This window comes from Theropithecus gelada, chromosome 2 (assembly GCF_003255815.1).
Source record: "Theropithecus gelada isolate Dixy chromosome 2, Tgel_1.0, whole genome shotgun sequence".
Lineage (NCBI taxonomy): Eukaryota > Metazoa > Chordata > Mammalia > Primates > Cercopithecidae > Theropithecus > Theropithecus gelada.
In genome coordinates this window covers 87,816,367-87,836,470 of record NC_037669.1, presented here as the reverse complement: position 1 = coordinate 87,836,470, position 20,104 = coordinate 87,816,367, and the positions used below count along the sequence as shown (strand labels likewise).

The 20,104-nt window shown below is 52.2% G+C and overlaps 1 protein-coding gene across 1 annotated transcript in view; it reads left to right on the top strand.

Annotated features, from left to right (window-relative positions):
* The first annotated feature begins 1,594 nt into the window (after positions 1-1,594).
* Positions 1,595-20,104, top strand: part of DNAH1 (dynein axonemal heavy chain 1) — an 85,014-nt gene continuing 66,504 nt past the window's right edge. Inside the window, exons 1-9 of the mRNA XM_025375515.1 lie at positions 1,595-1,625; positions 5,648-5,744; positions 6,405-6,771; positions 7,789-7,861; positions 10,111-10,285; positions 10,706-10,862; positions 11,836-11,968; positions 15,373-15,534; positions 16,367-16,619. Of these exons, the coding sequence (XP_025231300.1) occupies positions 6,439-6,771; positions 7,789-7,861; positions 10,111-10,285; positions 10,706-10,862; positions 11,836-11,968; positions 15,373-15,534; positions 16,367-16,619 (1,286 nt within the window). The 5' untranslated portion in view covers positions 1,595-1,625; positions 5,648-5,744; positions 6,405-6,438. The remainder of the gene's footprint in view (positions 1,626-5,647; positions 5,745-6,404; positions 6,772-7,788; positions 7,862-10,110; positions 10,286-10,705; positions 10,863-11,835; positions 11,969-15,372; positions 15,535-16,366; positions 16,620-20,104) is intronic.

Here is a 20,104-nt window from a genome sequence, read left to right as displayed (position 1 = left end):
CAAAAGCAGGGAAGCAGGTGCCTCTCTACAGGCCAAGGGGGGGTACCCAGCATATACCCAGACCCACTGAGCAGCCAGACTGCCCTAAACAGGATGATGGGGTCCCTGTCCCTTCTAAGAGCTGTGGACACCTTGCCTCCAGTTCCCGTCATGCTCCTTCCTTCCTTCTGCAGTGATCACCGAGTACCTACTGTGTGAATGCCAACAAGAAAAATAAAACCACGGTTTGGATTCAGGAAAGGTTGCACCAGCATCAGGTCTTGAAGGATAAGTAGGAGTCCGCCAGACGTGGGAGTGAATGGAGACAGGTTCTAGACAGAGGAAGCAGAAGCCTGTGCAAGGGCTGAACTGCTGTCTCCAGGCAGAGCTTACACCCTGCCTCTGGGTTCCTCATGGCCTGGCCTCTCCATCTTTCCCACTCAATATAATTTATGGTGGGGATAGGGTCCAGTTCAGTTCCAGACACTTAGTGCCCAGCAATAGGCCTGGCATCAAGCCAGCACGACTAAAATGCCAAGTAAAATTCAACATCAGGGCCTATGACTTCCCCCAACATTAAATGTCTCACCAAGTCTGTTTCCCCATCTATGAAATGGGGCCAGTTTTGAGAAGGCTCTGGGCAGGGGTTCTCAGGTCAGATGAGATAATCTTTTTCTTTTGGTTCATTTGGTTTGTGAACCACTTCTTTCCCTTACAGAAAAAATCGGAAGCCTGGTACAGTGGACATCTGTGACCATCAGATTCTCTAATTGTTACATTGCACCACTTTTACTTTATCTCCTCTTTCTCTTTTTATCTAGCTATGCTTACCTATATATAATTTTTGCTGAACCATTTGAAAGGAATTTGTAGCGGACATTCTGATGTGTTTCTTGAAACACTTCAGGCCACATCAACTAAGGATAGTCTGATACAACCACAGTAGCATTACCACATCTAAGAAAATTAACAATAACTCAATATTCAGAATAGGGCAGGAGGGTGAAAACCTGAACCCATGCCAGGTCCTGAGAGCAGATGAGGGGCATCAGAGGGTGGGCACCTGAGCCAAGCGGGGGTCGGGCGCAACTTCTGCCCAGTGGAGGCGGCGGCCAGAGTGGAGTCACCGTGCAATGGGGAGGGTGTGGCTGTGTGAGCCAAGCCCCAGGAGAACCAGAACCCACCTTTTCCTCAGTGCCCTGACCAGCTGTCCCGCAGCTGTGGCTTAAATGCCAACTTCCAATTCGTAAATTTCTCCAATTATTCCTCCCCAAGTTATTTACATATGTATATGTATTTAAATCAGGAATTAATCAAAGTTTTCACACTGCATTTAGCTGTTTCGCTGCTTACTCTAAAAGGGCACAGGAGGGAAGATGGGTGGGTAATGGAACTTAGAAGAGTGACACTCCCAGGCCGGCCCTAATCCTGCCGGTCGGGGCATGTGCTGGAACACCCCAGTCCTAGCGTCCTGGGCGGAAGTAACCGAGACCTGGAGTTGGTGGGTAGGTGTGGGTTCAGGCTGGGGAGGTTCGCGGACGGAAGCTCCCGCCTTGCGGTGCCGGATGGCCCCGCCCCTTAGCAACGGCTTAGCGTCCCTCCCTAGGGACGGGGATGACGCATCCTCGCACTGCTCGGTGGAGCCGGTAGGTAGGTGAGGCGGAGGGGTTGCGAGGCCAGCGCGGGCAGCGAGGCCTCGAAAAGGCGCGGAGGGCTAGTGGACGGGGTGGGGGGTGGGGTCTCGCAGGTGTCTGGTTGCTGAGCCTTGGCCAGGGGGAAAGAAGGGAGGTGCACTTTATTTTATTTATTAATTTTGAGACGGAGTCTCGCTCTGTCGCCCAAGTTGGAGTGCAATGGCGCGATCTCGGCTCCCTGTAACCTCCGCCCCCCGGGTTCAAGCGATTCTCCCGCCTCAGCCTCCCGAGTAGCTGGGATTACAGGCACTCGCCATCATGCCGGCTAATTTTTGTATTTTTGTAGAGACGGGGTTTCACCCTGTTGGCCAATCTGGTCTTAAACTCCTGACCTCAGGTGATCCGCTCGCCTTGGCCTCCCAAATGTTTGGATTACAGGCGTGAGCCACTGTGCCCGGCCTAGAAGTGCACTTTAAACAGCCTTGCAGTTAAGTCCTGTACTTACCAGACCAGTTTTTGGTCCCCATCCCCATGCTGAGCATGTGGAAGTCCCATCAGCTACCCAGCCCCTCTCCAGATCCCTACCGGAGTTGTTACAGAGGTCAATTTCATTCTTTTCTCCACTTCACCCATGCATTAGTTCATTTGTTCACACAATCATTCAGCAAGTACTTTCTAGGCACCAGCTGTGTGCCAAGCCCATGCCAGTCTCATGCTAGGTGCTAGGTGCCAAGTTTCCAGAGATCAACGTTACTTGAAAATGCTTGTGCAGCTGACAGGAAAGACAGATGTGCGCATATAATACAGGGAGACATACACTGGAGGGGAAAGACACAGTTGTGGGGGGCAGTTTGCATCAGGTGAATGCTTCAAAATGGTGGAGAGAACCCCAAGCCTGGAGGAGCAAGAACCATTCATGGTGTTGCTTGCCTGGTAGCCCCAAGGGCAGATACTTCCAAAATCCCTTAAAGTCACAGATCCATTTGTCTGCTTATGCAGAACCCCGGGGTGTGAAATGGATAAAGGTGCAGGGTCCTTATTGAATCAGGGGTGGGTGGCATAGAAGCCCTCCTGCTTAGGTGGCTCCCCACAGGCACCCACTTTGCAGAATCTCAGCACCCAGTTGGAGAACACTGTTGTGGTGCTAGAACATGGACCTTTGAGTCAGCCAGAGGTGAAGACCTCAGTTTCCATTCTGGTTCTGCCAGTGTTTGGTTGTGTGACCTTCGCAAGTTTCTTTACTTTCCCGGGCCCTAGTTTCCTCAGTTGTAAACTGGCAATAATAGTGGTACCTGCTGTGAGGTTGGAATACCCCTATTCATCTGTGTCTATTCAGCCAAGTGCTTGGCTACTGGTTGAATCAAGTGGGGTTGAATGTCAGTGAATCCAACCAGAAGCTTCCTCTGGCTCAGGCCAATAGGGCTCCCAGGTGATCTGAGTGGGGAGAAAGAAGAACTTGGGTTCAAATTTTAACTGTGGCTCTTGCTGGCTGTGTGACCTTGAGCAGGTCACTTCTCTGAGCTTTGTTTTCCTGCCTCTGAGAAATGAGGATACTCTCAGTTCCCACCTTAGAAGTTTAAATGAGATGATGCATAAAATAAGTCTAAGTCCCCAATAACAGTCACCATTCCCAACACTGTGCCCACCAGGGCCACGCCTGCCATCTCACTGGCCAGTTACCTTCAACACACAGGGGGAGCTGCCCAGAATGACCAGAGGCAGAGGCCTTGCTGGGAGCCATGTCCTTCTCCCCCCTGCCAGTCACACTCATTCCCAGGTAGAGACTGCTGTCACCTATGAGGCCACGGCAGGAGGCAGACTAGGTCTTTCTTTCTGTCTGTCCTAGCTCCTGAGTATACTGGTAATGCACAGGTGCACAGAGTTGGGGCAGGGCTGGAAGGGAGCCACTGTGAAGGGCTGAGGGATGGAGGGGAAACAGGTTCTGAGTTTGCAGCTCACTCCCACACCTTCTTTGGGACACACCTCGGTGCATCCCCCCACTGCCAGCTTGCATGGAGGGAAACAGTTTACTGGGGCAGCAAGTTCACCCATTATGGATTCATTTTGCCCCCAGCAACCCTGCAGTTTCCTGGACATTTGCACATCTGTTATCTCCAAAGATCCTTATAACTCCTTATAATGCACCAGTAAAGCAAACCAAGCATGTTCAGGCCTCTCTGAGAGCTGAGGAAGTCATGGAATGGAATGTTCTCCTGTGGATCTGGGACCCTGGCCTCTCTAAGCCATGCTCTGTCGGGTGATTTTGTTCAAAGATGAAACAAACATCTATGGGTTTGCAGCATGATGAGGCTGAGCCCCAAGGGGTCCTCTGTTCTTTAGGGTGCTCCAGGAAGGGCTGGTGACTGTTAGACAGGTGGGCCAGACTTGGCATTGTCTTCAGCACCTGCCCTGGGAGGCAGCTGGCCGCCAGAGACTGGATTCAGGGAGCGGAGTTCCGCTGGGGGAGGCCTGGCAGGCCAGACTGGCTGGAGGCAGGTCGGCCTTTGGGCTGAGTGTCTGGGGCTTCCTGCTAGAGCCCCATCTGCCCTTCTTCAGCCCTCAGGTGCCCTGACAACTCATCACCCCCTTCTTAGAAATGGACTCAGCTGCTGAATGCTGCTTCAGCACTGCTGGGTAGTTTTGCTCTAGACAGCTCTGGCCATCCACCCCACTCCTCAGGTCAGTGCAGGCAAGGGCCCCCTGCCACGATCCATCAGGAGGCCTGCACTAGTACAAAACACCCAGCAAAAAGAGTGCCCTGTTCTTCAAGCTCTCGGCTCTTTGTCTCAGTGTGCAGAAGGGATGGGAAAATGGGATGGGGCCAGGGAAGGGCGGCTTGCTTGGGCTAAGCCTCTATTTCCTTTGGTTAAGATGCTTTCCTTTTATTTCTTTTCTTTTCTTTTCTTTTTTGAGACAGAAGCTCGCTCTGTCGCCTAGGCTGGAATGCAGTGGCATGATCTTGTCTCACTGCAACCTCTGTCTCCAGGGTTCAAATGATTCTCCTGCCTCAGCCTCTGGAGTAGCTAGGATTACAAGTGTGCACCACCACACCCAGCTAATTTTTGTGTTTTTAGTAGAAATGGGGTTTTGCCATGTTGGCCAGGCTGGTCTTGAACTCCTGACATCAAGTGATCTGCCCACATCAGCCTCCCAAAGTGCTGGGATTACAGGCATGAGCCACCAAGCCTGGCCATTTTTTTGTTTTGTTTTGTTTTGTTTTTGAGATGGAGTTTTGCTCTTGTCACCCAGGTTGGGGTGCAATGGCGCAATCTCAGCTTACTGCAACCTCTGCCTCCCGGGTTCAAGTGATTCTCCTGCCTCAGCCTCCCAAGTAGCTGGGATTAGAGGCATGTGCCACCACACCTGGATAATTTTGTATTTTTAGTAGAGATGGGGTTTCACCATGTTGGCCAGGCTGGTCTCAAACTCCTGATCTCAGGTGATCCACCCACCTTGGCCTCCCAAAGTGCTGGGATTATGGGAGTGAGCCACCGCCCCGGCCTCTTTTTTTCTAATTGCAATTTTTATTGAGATAATTGTAGACCCTCTTTTTTTTTTTTTTGAGGCGGAGTCTCGCTCTGTCGCCCAGGCTGGAGTGCAGTGGCCGGATCTCAGCTCACTGCAAGATCCACCTCCCGGGTTTATGCCATTCTCCTGCCTCAGCCTCCGGAGTAGCTGGGACTACAGGCACCTGCCACCTCGCCTGGCTAGTTTTTTGTATTTCTTAGTAGAGACGGGGTTTCACGGTGTTAGCCAGGATGGTCTCGATCTCCTGACCTCGTGATCCGCCCGTCTCGGCCTCCCAAAGTGCTGGGATTACAGGCTTGAGCCACCGCGCCCGGCCCTCTTTTTATTTTTTGCACTAGCATTATATACAAACCTCTTCTTCACCATATCCTTGTCCAATTTCTTGTCATGTACTCCTGCCCAAGGATTCTCCATGGTGATGAATTTTGAGGTAGCCAAAAGCAACACTGGCTTTTCAAGGGCTTGCTCCTCCCACAATAAAAACTCTATAAACCGTTGTCCTCCAGGTGGTGGATGTGCACGCACCCCGGCGGCATCTGCTACTCCCTTGCATAAGACAGGAGGGTATACGTTTCCTGAGCTGATCTGACCCTGAGAGCCAGGGTAGGTGAATGCTATTTTGTGGCTGGTAGAGGGATCTGTGGGCCTATGGAGGGTCAGGATTGGGGTCCTGCTGGGGAGGCCATTTATTCCTCTGGCTCCTGGGGTATGGGAGGAAGTAGAGTGGGCAAACACAGGGGATGCAGGGCATGGTCCAGCGCTCACAGGTGCTAGGGAGGCTCATGCACCACACTGGGAAAAGGCAGGGAAGTCTAGCAGGGCTAGGCTGGGGGTGCTAGGGTTGCTTCTGGCTGAAAGTCATTTTAGGGAAATTTACTGGGTGAGCAAACTCTGGGCCTCCCTCCCCATCTCCCACTACTGAGAAGCCAGGCCTTACTCTATAAAATGGGGGAGAGGGTGGACAAGTGCAGTCACATGCATGGGTTGGGGGCATCTGCAGTACTTCCCCTCACTCAGCCTTAACTCTGGGTAGGCTCATTTCTCACATGCAGTGTCCAGGGCAGGCCCCACTGTCTCCTGGTGGGACTTGGGGTACTGTATGCCTGTCCAGATTAGGAGGAGACCACTCCCTCCTCCTTGCTCTTCTGTTACCCATGGGTCATGGGCTGGGGCTTGTGGCAGACAGGCAATCTAGGCATCCATGTGTCTGGGGGCTGAGACAGAGGCTGGCAAGGGCGGACTGACGTTGGGATCTTCTCCTAGGAGCTTCGGCTGGGGCATCTCTCTGAGAAGCAGCATGGAGCAGCCTAACAGTAAAGGCTGTAGCCCAGGAAGGACCCCTCAAGGCCCAGAGTGCAGCGGTGCTCCTGGAGTCCAAGTGGGGACCCACAGGGGCCTAGAGTATAACCCGGAGAAGATTCTTCCAGGATCAGACTATGGATTGGGGAATCCTCCAGCCCTTGACCCCAAGCTCCCACATTTATCCCTGCCCCCGGCCCCACCCACACTCTCAGACTTGGGGCAGCCCCGGAAGTCACCCCTGACAGGCAGTGATAAGAAGTACCCGCTGATGAAGCAGCGTGGGTACTACTCTGACATCCTCAGCCCTGGAACCTTGGATCAACTTGGAGTGAGTATGGCAGCCATCCCCTACCAAGCCTCAGCCCTTCCTCTGGGCTCCGTTCACCCATCCTTTCATCCTTCTCCCCATCAGTCAGTCCATCTGTTCATTTAGCTGTCTATCAACCTATCCGTCTGTCTTTCTATCCATCTACCCTCTATTCTGCCCTCATCCATTCTTCCATCCATTTTTCTCACCACCCATCCATCTGTCCATTCATTCGACAACTCATTACTGAGCTCCTGCTGTGTGCCAGGCCCTGGATGGAGCCCTGGAGATGCAGCAGGGATGAGACGCCCATGTCCCTATTGTCGTTGTCATGGGGCAGTGGCTTTGGTAGGGACGACCCCCTCCCCTGGCTCTGGTTGGGAAGTTCCACAGATGAGGTGATATACTGCTGAGATCTAAGAGACAGGATGTAAGAGTGGGGCCTGGGAGCGTGTTCCAGGCAGGGGAGACAACAGGTACAAAGACTTGGGGTCCCTGAGAGAGGGCACTGCTGTGTGAAGAAGGCTAGAATGTGAGGGAGGAGGCTGGGGGCAGGGGAAAGAGGGGAGGGAGGGAATGACAAGGAGAAAATTCAGAGTCCTGTATGTCCCAGGCAGTCTTAGGCTTTAGGCCAGGGAGGGGCCAAGAAAGACAGGGCGAGGACCCCCTGATATGCATTACACCTGCAGTGCCAGTGGCTCTTGGGAGAGGAGGTATGTTCAGAGATACCTGCTGGCCTTGCAGTATCTGCTTCATGGCTCAGCCCCGGGATGCACTGTGGAGTGTTCTCAGAGCAAGGAGGGGAGCTGGGCTGGACCAGAATGGGGCGGGGTCAGGATGTCCTGGGTGGCCACACTTGTTGCCCACTGTGGCCTTTGAATGGGAAATTGTGCGTACTCACTGGTTCTGCCCACTCCTGTGCTCCTGGAGTGCTCCCTGGTGGACCTCAAGGGAGGCGCCTGGCCTCAGGGTCCCTCCCGGGTCCTGCCTGTCCCTGGGATGTTGACACATACTCAGGTCTCCGCGGTTTGGTTTCAGGAGGTGTGTCGTGGCCCCCGAATGAGCCAGAACCTCCTGCGGCAGGCTGACCTCGACAAGTTCACCCCAAGAGGTCAGTGCTCAGGAGGGCTGTGTGAGTGGGTTCCAGTAGGTATTTCCAAGCAGGCTTTTGGCCTCAGGGAGACAACCTTTTCTTGGCTGTGGGCCTCAGCTTCCTTAACTGTGGAGTGGGGATAATAAGAAACAGGGTGCTTCACAAGCGCCCACTCATGGTGAGTGCTCAGTCAGCCATAGCTGCCGAGTCATTACTGTTAGTGGAGCCGTGACCTTGACGCTGAGCTGGGCTGGGCTGGGCTGCCGGGGGTCAGAGCCACAGCTTTCTTTCCCTGGCTGAGGTCAGAAGGGCATATGGGTGTATTTTCTGCCTCCTCTGGAATGTGGGCCCTGAAAAGGCCAGGACTGTCTGAGTTGCTCCCTGCTGTGGCCCCAGCACCTAGAACAGGGCCTGGCTCAGATAGATGCCTGGGAGATCCTTGCTGAAGGAGGAAAGGGGGCTTCTCCTCTCAGGCTCATGGAGAGTCTCAGAGCATGGCTGGGGTGGCGAGGACTGGGACAGATCTGCAGGGTGTGGGGCCTTCCCCAGTGGCAGAGGGGAGTACAGGGGCTCCAGGAGAAGCCCTGAGTGGTGGTGAGGAACTGCACAGGTGGCCTCCCACCTGGCCAGAGTTTGCCCCTCTCCCCTGGCAGACAGGATGTCCCCTTGGATCAGGCCCAGATGCCCTGTGGCTCCCCCTGTCCACCCCTCCACCCCACCCCCAGGAAAGACCTGGCTCCTTGCTGTCACCGTCCAGACCAGTCCTCTCGGAGCCCACAGGCCTTAGAAAACACCATGAGCATGTACATTTGTGCACTTACCTGAGGGTCTGGCCTATTGTTTCCAACAGTATCACAAGTATCCGTGACCCAGAAAATGGCTACCAACCACAGATCTCAGCACTGATGGTATTGGGAATGGTGCTCCTGCCACTCATGGCAGGGTGGGCAGGGGGTGATCGGCAGATGGCAGCTCTGCCCACATGAGAAAAAGTAGGCCCCAGCGGCACAGGGTAGTGTCAGTCAGGGCTCTCAGCAGCCAGTTGTGGACATTCACTCTGCTGCCCGAGTGCTGGGGTAGCCTACCCCGGCGCACGGACACAGCAGGGTCTGGAGGCCAGGTGTGGGTCTCTTCACCCTGGCTCCTTCTTGGCCACTGAGTGGGTCCTGGGGGTGGAGTGGTGTCACGCAGCCTCAAGAACTGGTGATTAGGGCTCTGAAAAGAGCCTTCTTGGCAGCCCTGAGATCTGGGCCTTTTTGATGGGGTCCCTTGACTACTTGGCAACCTGGTGAGAGCAGACTCCAGCTAATAGTGGAGGCTCCACTGAGCCTTGGACACTGCCCAGGCCCCACCTCTGGAGGCCTCTGTGGGACCCCAGATGCCACTCCTAAGGTGGGCCCTCCTGTAGCACGACCACCTCTTGGTCCCAGGGAGGCAGTAAGGCCCAAGGAAGGGGTCACCAGGGCCCCTGGGACTCTGGACCCTTCTTCCAACCGGAAAATAGAGGGGACCATCAGGAGACTGCCCAGAGCGCAGCCAGGCCCTGGGAAATGTGGTCATCCCCTCCTGAAGCAAGTGTCCACTCCCCTCTCCCCACCTCTGTGGTCTCACTTTGCCTGGGACTTTCTTCTCCATTGACCATCTGGTGTCGCGGGCAAACTGAGATGGATGGTCATCCTATCAATGGATCTCTCCCCACCAAATCCCCTTCCCCCAGGTGTGGAATGAAAGCCTCTGTATACCCTGCTCATCTAAGTAGGGGCAGTCATTTTGTGATTTGAGGGTCCTGCAGGGCCAGAATGGTGGAGCCACCCACAGTATCCAGGATGCCTCAAGCTGGCAATAGCCTCAGGGAATGAATATCAGACTCTAATATGCTGAGGGGGCCTCTGCAGTAGGTGTGGGAGGAGCCCATCCCATTTCATCTTCCTGTCTAGTGGTAACCCTCGCCCTTGTTGAACTCAACACCTGGCTTGAGCAATGGCCCCTGGTGCTGGAGTCATGGGTGGTATGGAAAGGAGTGGTCAAGCATGCTGGTTCTGGACAGGGAGAGCAGGGCCAGGACAGACCTTCTGGAAGCCACCATCCCTCCAGGCTCATAGCCCCAGGGCACCTGGTGCCATGCCTTTCTCCCAGCCACTGGAAAGCTCTGAGCTTCCCACACTCCAAAGCATACTGCCTGATAGATGATTTGTTTTATGGGGTGGAGGCTGGTTGTTGGGTGCCGGCCTGAGCCCCAAAGCCCCTGCCCCTGCTTCTGCCTGCAGTCGGAACCTTCGAGGTTCCTGAGGACTTCCAGGAGCGTGTGGAGCAGCAGTGCATTGGGTCTACCACCCGGCTGCTCGCCCAGACTGACTTCCCGCTGCAGGCCTATGAGCCCAAGGTGCAGGTGCCTTTCCAGGTGCTGCCAGGCCAGCGTCCTCGCAAGATTGAGATCGAGAGGTACGGCTGGGTGGGCTGTGGGGAGACTGTCCGGGAGATGGCATCCACCTGTCTTGGGGTGAGGAACTGCAGATCACCAGGTGACAATCCTCATAGCAGAACCTGTGCACAAGTGTTTAGATCGAATCTTCTAGCCCTTTGGTGTCTTAATAGGAACAATTTACATGTTTTGGAATTGGGGAAGGTGGTGTTGAGGTCAGTGAATGGGACTGCAGGGCAGGACAGAAGGACAATTGGAGCCCAGGACACCAGCCCCAGCCACCACACGACTTCCTGATGAGTCTCAGAGGGGCGGAGGGCTCCAGAGGGGTCTCTCGGCCACACCCCTGTCCCCACAACCCCGTAAGCCCTTGTGGACACCCATGGAACCACATCACTCAAGCCAAGCCATCCTGAGGTCCCGTCCCTGCCCTTGACCAGGAGGAAACAGCAGTACCTGAGCCTGGACATTGAGCAGTTGCTGTTCAGCCAGGGCATCGACTCCAACAAGCTCATGCCTAGGCACCTGGACCCCCAGCACCCCCAAACCATCGAGCAGGGCCATGACCCACTCTTCCCTATCTACCTCCCACTGAAGGTGAGCCGGGCTTCCACAGATGGTTGAGGGACAGGGAGCAGAGGTGCAGGACCCCAGTGGAAGCTCAGGAGTCAGATCTGAAAGGGGATTCCCACACCAGTCACCAGCACTCTCTTGTCAAACAGGGCAGGTCACCAATAGGAACCCATCCCAGGCACTTTGAGCACCCTAGATGCGGCAGGAGGGGCCCCCAGCCCCCCGGAATGCTGAGTCTTTGCTTCTTCCCTGGGTAGACTGTATGCCTGGCCTTGGCCTCCATGCCACCCATGGGCAATCTAGATGTGGCCCAGCTGGACTGTGGAGTAGTCCTCCTTGACCAGGGCCCACCTCAGGGTAGGGAGCTGCTTCTGGGCTCACTGAAACGGGAAGAGCAGGGATGGAAGAGGGAATCAGTGCCACCCCCTTGGGGTATGAATCAGGAAATGAATCCAGGGAGGAGAAAGAGGGAGCATGGCCTGGCTCTGGCGTTCACCCACCTCCCCTCCCTTCCTCTCTGCGGCCCTGAGTGTCTCTCGCCTGGTGGTCCCTGTAAGGAGGTAAATCTGAGTCTAGCTAAGGGCTGCCTCCTAACAGCCCCGAATCTCATCATTTCCAAGTTGTAGTAGGGTCCCCAGGAAAACCCAAGGGCCACCTCTTCCCTTGGGCCTGAGCTAGGTGGCCCTGGGCAGTGGGAGAAAGAACCTACCGCCTGCTCTGGGTCCCTGGACACCCTTCTGCCTGAGCCTCAGGTGGCTTGGCTGGATGGGGATCCAGGGTTTCAAACACCCAACCAGATGCTGTGCACCCCTGGGAGCAGCAGTGGAGTGGGTCAGCCCCTAGCCCCCAGTGGAGAGGGTCAACCCCCAGTCCCAGCCTGCTGCTCTCTCACCTGGGGAGGGGATTACTTAGGCGTCCCATCCTTTGGCACACCCAGTCCCACCTGGGCCCCACTAGAGGAGCTGCTTCCTCCCAACGTTGGTCTGCTTTCTTCCAGGTATTTGACAATGAGGACTTTGACTGCCGGACTCCCAGAGAGTGGATCAACATGGGTTTGGAGCCAGGGTCTCTGGACAGGAAACCTGTCCCAGGAAAAGCCCTCCTGCCCACTGATGACTTCCTGGGGCATGGTGAGCAAGGCCAGTCTGGAGTGAGGGCACTATCTCATTCCAGTAGCAGCCCTGTCACAGACTCTGGGCTCCCCTGGGACCTGGCAGCCACCGAAGGCGAGGGGTCTTTCAAGACCTCTCAGCTGGGAGACAGGCCTAGGAGCTGGCCTCACAGAGGCAGGAAATGCAGGGACCAGGGCTGGAAAAGGGACAGCTGGATAGTGCCTAGTGTTTTGAAAAATGTTTGATTTATTGGTAGTAAACTGTGTACATGCTCATTGGGAATGTTGAAACATGCACGAGGGGCACAGTTCCACTCTCCATCCCTCCACCCAGAAGCCCCATTGTTGCAGCTCTAACCGTGGCCCCTCAGCTTTCACTTCTGTGTGCACAACACATACCATCACACACTTGCTCACAAACACACATCCCCATCGTCACACACATTGACAAACACACTGTCACGCACACCCCCAACAACCACTCTCATGTACACATTTTCACCACACAGAAACACACTCGCCTACTGTCACCCATCAACAACCACTGTCACACCTCACCATGCCCACTTGATGCCCCACACAGGTTTGCCTTGTCTTAGCCTTGCCTGTATCTGCCCAGGGAGTTTGGCCTCCTTTGGCCTCAGGCCTGCCCCAGTGGCTGTGAAGGTTCTCCCGTTTCCTGCTGTGGAAAGCAATGCCAGGTGGGCATCCATGGCTGCTGTCTTGGCCTGCACGGCTGGGTCTCGATGCAGCATCCTAGGAAGGTCTGGGTCATAATTTGGGAAGTTGGAGGTGGCTGTTCCCCTGTGCAGGGCTGAAGGCTGCTCTGCTCCCCACCTGGTGGGTGGACAAGATGCTGTGAGTGGGAAGTGGACCCAGTAGGCCAGCTCCAGGTGGGAAGCAGGATTGTAAGAGCCATGACTAGTTTTAAGACTGCACAACCAGTCCATTGAGCAGGCTGTAAATTTATGTTTCATTTTAAAAACACGTTAATGCTGGAATCAATTTCTCTGAACTAGACAAGAAGCCCAGAATGTTCTCTTTACTTTGGAGTTAATTACAAAAATAATTTAACTCAATTGTTCCCAGATCACCAATTCCTGGTGATAAAACCAGAAGGTTTGGGACTGCATTAACCTTAAATGCACCAAGTACCAGGCTCCACCGAGGTGCTCTGCTGGGAGACTGGGGTGGTGGCATGGGTGGGAGGACGGGTGAGCAGGGAGGGGCTCTGCCGGGGACCTCTTGTTTTCTGCTGGGAGCTTCCAGTGACATATTTTCATCTGAGTTGAGCAGAGACAAGGCCAGCATTTTCAGAAAGGGAACCTACTAGGAAGGGAAGGGAAAAGCAAAACAGAGAAGCAAAATAGGTGAGCTATAGGCCTTCTTTATCCATTCTTTACTCAGCTAGCTGGTGTCAACAGGTGGGGAGCATTTCCTGAGAATTCCAGCCCTTCTTTCCTCAACCCAGTCTGTAGAACTCAAACAAAACAAAACAAAAAAACAGGGGGCCAGGCGTGGTGGCTCACGCCTGTAATCCCAGTACTTTGGGAAGCTGAGGTGGGCAGATTGTGAGGTCAGGAGTTCAAGACCAGCCTGAACAACATGGTGAAACCCAGTCGCTACTAAAAATACAAAAATTAGCTGGCCATGGTGGCGTGCACCTGTAATCCCACCTACTTGGGAGGCTGAGGCAGAGAATTGCTTGAACCTGGGAGGCGGAGGTTGCAGTAAGTGGAGATTATACCACTGCACTCCAGCATGGGCAACAGAGCGAGACTCCATTTCAAAAAAACAAAAACAAACAAAACAAAACAAACAGCTTTTATCTCGGCTCACTGCAACCTCCATGTCCCAGGTTTAAACAATTTTTGTGCCTCAGCCTCCCAGGTAGCTGGGACTTCAGGCACACACCACTACTCCCAGCTAATTTTTTGTATTTTTGTGGAGACGGGGTTTCAGCATGTTGCCCAAGGTAGTCTCGAACTCCTGAGTGCAATCCGCCCACCTCTGCCTCCCAGAGTGCAGGGATTATAGGCTTGAACCACCGCGACTGGCCTCAGTTTGTTTTTAAGCCACTGTGCATTGTGGCTGCTCTACTGGGCACCATGTGTGTGCATCTTCCTTCTGCAAAAATTTATCAAACACCTGCAAGGTACCAGTTTTCTTTTTTTTTTTTTTTTTTTTTTTTTGAGACGGAGTCTCGCTCTGTCTCCCAGGCTGGAGTGCAGTGGCCGGATCTCAGCTCACTGCAAGCTCCGCCTTCGGGGTTTACGCCATTCTCCTGCCTCAGCCTCCCGAGTAGCTGGGACTACAGTCGCCCGCCACCTCACCCGGCTAGTTTTTTTTGTATTTTTTTTTTAGTAGAGACGGGGTTTCACTGTGTTAGCCAGGATGGTCTCGATCTCCTGACCTCATGATCCACCCGTCTCGGCCTCCCAAAGTGCTGGGATTACAGGCTTGAGCCACCGCGCCCGGCCAAGGTACTAGTTTTCATTCTAGGCCCAGGGACACAGCTGTGACTGAGACGGGACAAAGTCGCTCCTGCCTTTAGTGAGCTGACACTAGTGTGAGCAGGTCAGCTGTGAACCAGGAGCTGATGCGTAAGTAGTGTGACTTTCGGCACTGTGAGGGATAGAATGGGGTAACAAGTCAGAGAGTGCCTGGGACAGGGGTGCTATTTTAGGCACAGAGGCTTCTCCTTGGTGAAGGGAACAACCAGCAATGAGGTGACCTGAGTGGAGAGAGTTCCAAGCCGAGGGCACAACCAGTGCAGAGGCTCTGCCATGGGAACAAGGTTGAAACTCACGGCAATAGCCAGATATCCAGTGTGGCTGGAGAGAAATGTGTGAGGGGCAGCGGCAGGAGGTAAGCTAGAGAAGTGGGCACAGGCTTTCAGCCCAGGGAACCAGTGGGAGTCCCATCCTGACCAAAGAGCGGCTCCTGCCCTGTCCTGCCCTGCCGTGCCCTGTTCTCAGATGAGGGGCCCAGGGACTGAGCAGCCAGGGGCAGCCTGTGAGGAGGGCTTCACCCTGGCCTTGGTCACCTTGAAGGGGGTCCAACTCATTCATGACCTTTACAAATGGGTTCTCAGCAGGTCTCCCTTAACTTGGGGCTTTCGTGCTGCCTGTCCCAGCCTCCTATTGGCCTGTGTGTCTCTCTGCCCTGGTGCAGGTTGTGCTGAGCACCAGGGCAGAGAAGCCTGGTCTTTCTGGCTTTCCTGCAGCCTGGGTTCCTCAGAGGCCAGCTCGGCTGGGAGGAAGCAGGGTCCTGGCTCTGCTGGAGCAGATGGGGGCATCCCGGCGGGAGAGACGCCAGACTGGTGATCTCTGAGACCCATTCCCAGAGCTGCTGCCAGCACTCAGAGGCCCCTTCCTGCCCCCATGGCAGGTGGCACTGGTGGGGTTTCCTCTCCTGTTTCAGAGGACCCCAAGAGTCAGAAGCTGAAGTACGAATGGTGCGAGGTCGGCGTCCTGGACTACGACGAGGAGAAGAAGCTATACCTGGTGCACAAGACAGACGAAAAAGGCCTGGTGCGAGATGAGATGGGGAGGCCCATCCTGAATGCAGGGGTCACCCCTGAAGGTACGAGCTGCTGCTGCTGCCCCAGGCAGACCCCCAGCTTGGGCCTGACTGGCCCATGACTGAGGCCAACCCCACCCAGGGCACTGCCAGATCAGTTCTGGATTCTACTTTGCTCTGTTTGCCCAACGCACTGACTGGTAAGGACCAGAGGACTCATCACTCAAGAGACCCCAGAAAGGACAAGTGGCCATTATTTGGCATGTCAGCTCTGAGCCCAAGTCTCATCAATAAGTAATGCCTGCCCTGGGTGTGGGATCAAGGGATGGGCACTTGAACAGCCATGCCTGTATAACTGCTTGTCTAAATACTTTCTTTTCTTTTTTATTTTTATTTTTTTGAGACGGAATCTGGCTCTGTCACCCAGGTTGAAGGGCGGTGGTGCAATCTTGGCTCACTGTAACCTCTTCCTCCTGGGTTCAAGCGATTCTTGTGCCTCAGTCTCCCAAGTAGCTGGGATTACAAGCGCCCACCACCACACCCGGCTACTTTTTTGTATTTTTAGTAAAGACAGGGTTTTATCATGGTGGCCAGGTTGGTCTCGAACTCCTGGCCTCAAGAAATCCTCCCCCCTCGGCCTTCCAAAGTGCTGGGATTACAGGCGTCAGCCACCGCATCCCAGCCTTCTCTATGTGCTTTCACATCCGTCCATGATACCTTGCGAGATGGGCTGGGCAGGGAGTGTCGTCATGCCCATTTCACAGATGCAACAGGGGGTCAGAAGAGGGAAACAATTTGTTCAGGGCCACAGGGCATCCGCGGCACAGCCGGCTGGAACTTAGTGCTTCAGCCCAGAAGCCTGACTGTGTGTCCCCTTCTCCCACCTGGCCCCCAGGAAGGCCACCCCTTCAGGTCTGTCAGTACTGGGTGCCACGGATCCAGCTTCTCTTCTGTGCTGAGGACCCTTGTGTGTTCGCACAACGTGTGGTCCAGGCCAACGCCCTGCGCAAGAATACGGAGGCGCTGCTGCTCTACAACCTGTATGTGGACTGCATGCCCTCTGACGGCCAGCGTGTCATCAGTGAACAGAGCCTGAGCAAGATCAAGCAGTGGGCCCTGAGCACGCCTCGGATGCGCAAAGGCCCCTCGTGAGTCCCCGCTCGGCCTTCCCCATTCTGGGCATCTCCTTCTCCAGGGAACCTTCCCCTAGGAAGTTGGTGCTACTCTAGGGTGGAGCTACCTCAGGGCTCGTCTGTTTGAGACTGTCCTGCCTATTGCCCTGTGGACTTGTTGGGGCCCCAAACAACTTTTTGTCCATCTCCAGATCCCTCATTATCCATATGCACTCTTGGATTCTTATTTTATTCAAAGGGTTACAATTGACTACTTTTTAAAAATTTCGATGCTCAAATTGTCCCAGATGTGACCAGTGGGAGACTTTTCAAGTTAATTCCTATGTCGTTTTACCATGTTTCCATTATTCTTCAAAACCCTTGGATGATGGTTTATTAGCAATGTGCCCCTAAGATAACTTTACTTTCTGGCACAGCAAGAATTTCCAGGCTCATTGTGTATTTTCCCAGGTCCAGTCCTGAAACCAGCTGTTTCTCCAAGGAAGCTCCTTTTATTATTTTAGTTTATTTTTTGAGACAAGTTCTTACTCTGTCACCCAGGCTGGAGTGCCTGGAGTGCAGTGGGGCCATCTTGGCTCATGGTAGCCTCAGTTTCCTGTGCTCAAGCAAGCCTCCCACCTCAGACTCCTGAGTAGCTGGGACTTAGGCATGTACCACAACCTCTGGTTAATTCTGTTTATTTTTTGTAGAGACAGATATCCCTGTGTTGCCTAGGCTGGTCTTAAATGCCTAGGCTCAAGTAAATCTCCCACCTTGGCTTCCCAAAGTGTTAGGATTATAGGCGTGAGCCATCATGCCTGGCTGGAAGTTCCTTTTAGTTGAGGAATGATATTTAGAAGCCAAGATCTGGACATTAGATGTGCTCATTTCTACTGGGATATCATTATTTTGAGACTTCCATAGCAGACAGATCTGGGATATATATATACAGATGGTCCCCAATTTATGATAGTTTGACTTACCATTTTTCTTTCTTTCTTTCTATTTATTTATTTATTTTGAAACGGAGTTTGATTCTTGTCTCCCAGGCTAGAGTACAGTGGCTCGATCTTGGATCGCTGCAACCTCTGCCTCCTGGGTTCAAGAGATTCCCTGCCTCAGCCTCCCAGGTAGCTGGGATTAAAGGCACCCGCCACCATGCCTGGCTAATTTTTGTATTTTTAGTAGGGACGAGGTTTCACCATTTTGGCCAAGCTGGTCTCGAGCTCCTGACCTCAGGTAATCCCCAGTCTCAGCCTCCCAAAGGGATTACAGGTGTGAACCACCACACCCAGCCGACTTATCATTTTTCAACTTTATAATGGTGTGAAAGTGATATGCATTCAGTAGAAACTGTACTTCAAGCATCCATGCAACTGATCTTTTTTTCACTTTCAGTACAGTATTTATTTCAAGAGATTTTAAATACTTTATTATAAAATAGACTTTGTGTTACATAATTTTGCCCAACTGTAGGCTGATGTGAGTGTTCTGAGCACATTTAAGGTAGATTAGGCTAAACTATGGTGTTCAGTAGCTTAGGTGTATCAAGTGCATTTTAAACTTATGACAGGTTTACTTGGAATGTAGCCCCACTGTAAGTAGAGGAACATCTGTATATTTACAGTCATGCATCACTTAATGATGGGGACGTGTTCTGAGAAATGTGTCATTAGGTGATTTCATCGTTGTGCAAACATCATAGTGTGTACTGACACAGACCTTGATGATATAGCTGGCTGCACACCCAGGATATATGGTACAGCCTAGTGCTCCTAGGCCACAAAACTATACAGGGTGTGATTACTGAATATTGCAGGCAACTGTAACACAGTGGCAAATATTCGTGTATCTAAACATAGAAAAGGTACAGTAAAAATACAGTATACAAGATAAAACATGGTACATCTATGTAGGGCACTTACCATGAATGGACTTTGCAGGGCTGGAAGTTGCTCTGGTTGAGTCAGTGAGTGAGTGGTGAGTGAATGTGAAGACCTAGGATATTATTATACACTACTGTGGACTTTATAAATACTATATACACTTAGGCTACACTAAATTTATTTTAACATTTTCTTTCTTCAATAATAAATTAACCCAACACACCTTAGGACCAGGCATGATGGCTTAGGTCTGTAATCCCAGCACTTTGGGAGGCCAAGGTGGGTGGATTGATTGAGGCCAGGAGTTCAAGACTAGCCTGGCCAACATGGCAAAACGCCATCTCTACTTAAAAAAATACAAAAATTAGCTGAGCATGGTGGCACATGACTATAATACCAGCTACTTGGGAGGCTAGGCACCAGAGTCGCTTGAACCTGGGAGGCAGAGGTTGCAGTGAGCTGAGATGGCTCCACTGCACTCCAGCATGGGTGACAGAGTGGGACTGTCTCAAAATTAATTAATTAATTAATTAATTAATTTTAGCTTACTTTAACTTTTCTATTTTGTAAACTTTTAATTAAAAAAAACCTTTTTGACTCTTTTGTATTAACATATTTTCTTTAAGGTTGGACACGTTGGCTCATGCCTGTAATCCCAGCACTTTGGGAGGCAGAGGCGGGTGGATCACTTGAGGTCAGGAGTTCGAGACCAGCCTGTCCAATATAGTGAAACCCTGTCTCTACTAAAAATACAAAAATTAGCCAGGTGTGGTCGTGGGTGCCTGTAATCCCAGCTACCTAGGAGGCTGGGGCAGAAGAATCTCTTAAACTCTGGAGGTGGAAGTTACAGTGAGACAAGATCGCACCACTGCACTCCAGCCTGGGGGACAGAGTGAGACTCCATTTCAAAAATATATATATATACACATATTTTTTTTTTCTTAAATCCTTATTCTATAAGCTTTTAAAAAATGTGGTTTTGTTTGTTTGTTTTTTGCTTTTTAAACATTTTTGTTAAAAACAAAGACACAAGAACACACATTAGCTCAGGCCTGCACAGGGCCTGGGTCATCAATATCACTATCTTCCAGCTCTACATCTTATCCCACTAGAAGGTCTTCAGGGACAGTAATGAGACAGTAATCTTCAGGGACAGATGACACATGGAGCTGTCATCTGCTATGATTATGGGATACTTTCTGAAGGACCTGCCTGAGACTGTTTTACAGTTAACTTAAAAAAAAAAGGTAGAAGGAGTACACTCTAAAATAACAATAAAAAAGTATAGTATAGTATACTATGGTATAGTAAATAAACCAGTAACACAGTCATTTATTATCATTATCACTTATGTTCTATACATAACTGTATGAGCAATGCTTTTATATGACTGGCTGCAGTAGGTTTGTTTACACTAGCATCACCGCAAACACTTGAGTAATTTGTTGCGTTTTGACATTACGATGGCTATGACGTCACTAAGCAATGGGAATTTTTCAGCTCCGTTATAATCTTATGGAACCACCATCATATATGCAATCTGTAACCAAAATGTCATTGTGTAGCACATGACTGTATGTATACTACTCAAAATAGCTATTACTCAAAAAGCTATACTCAGAGATCTGTTACTCT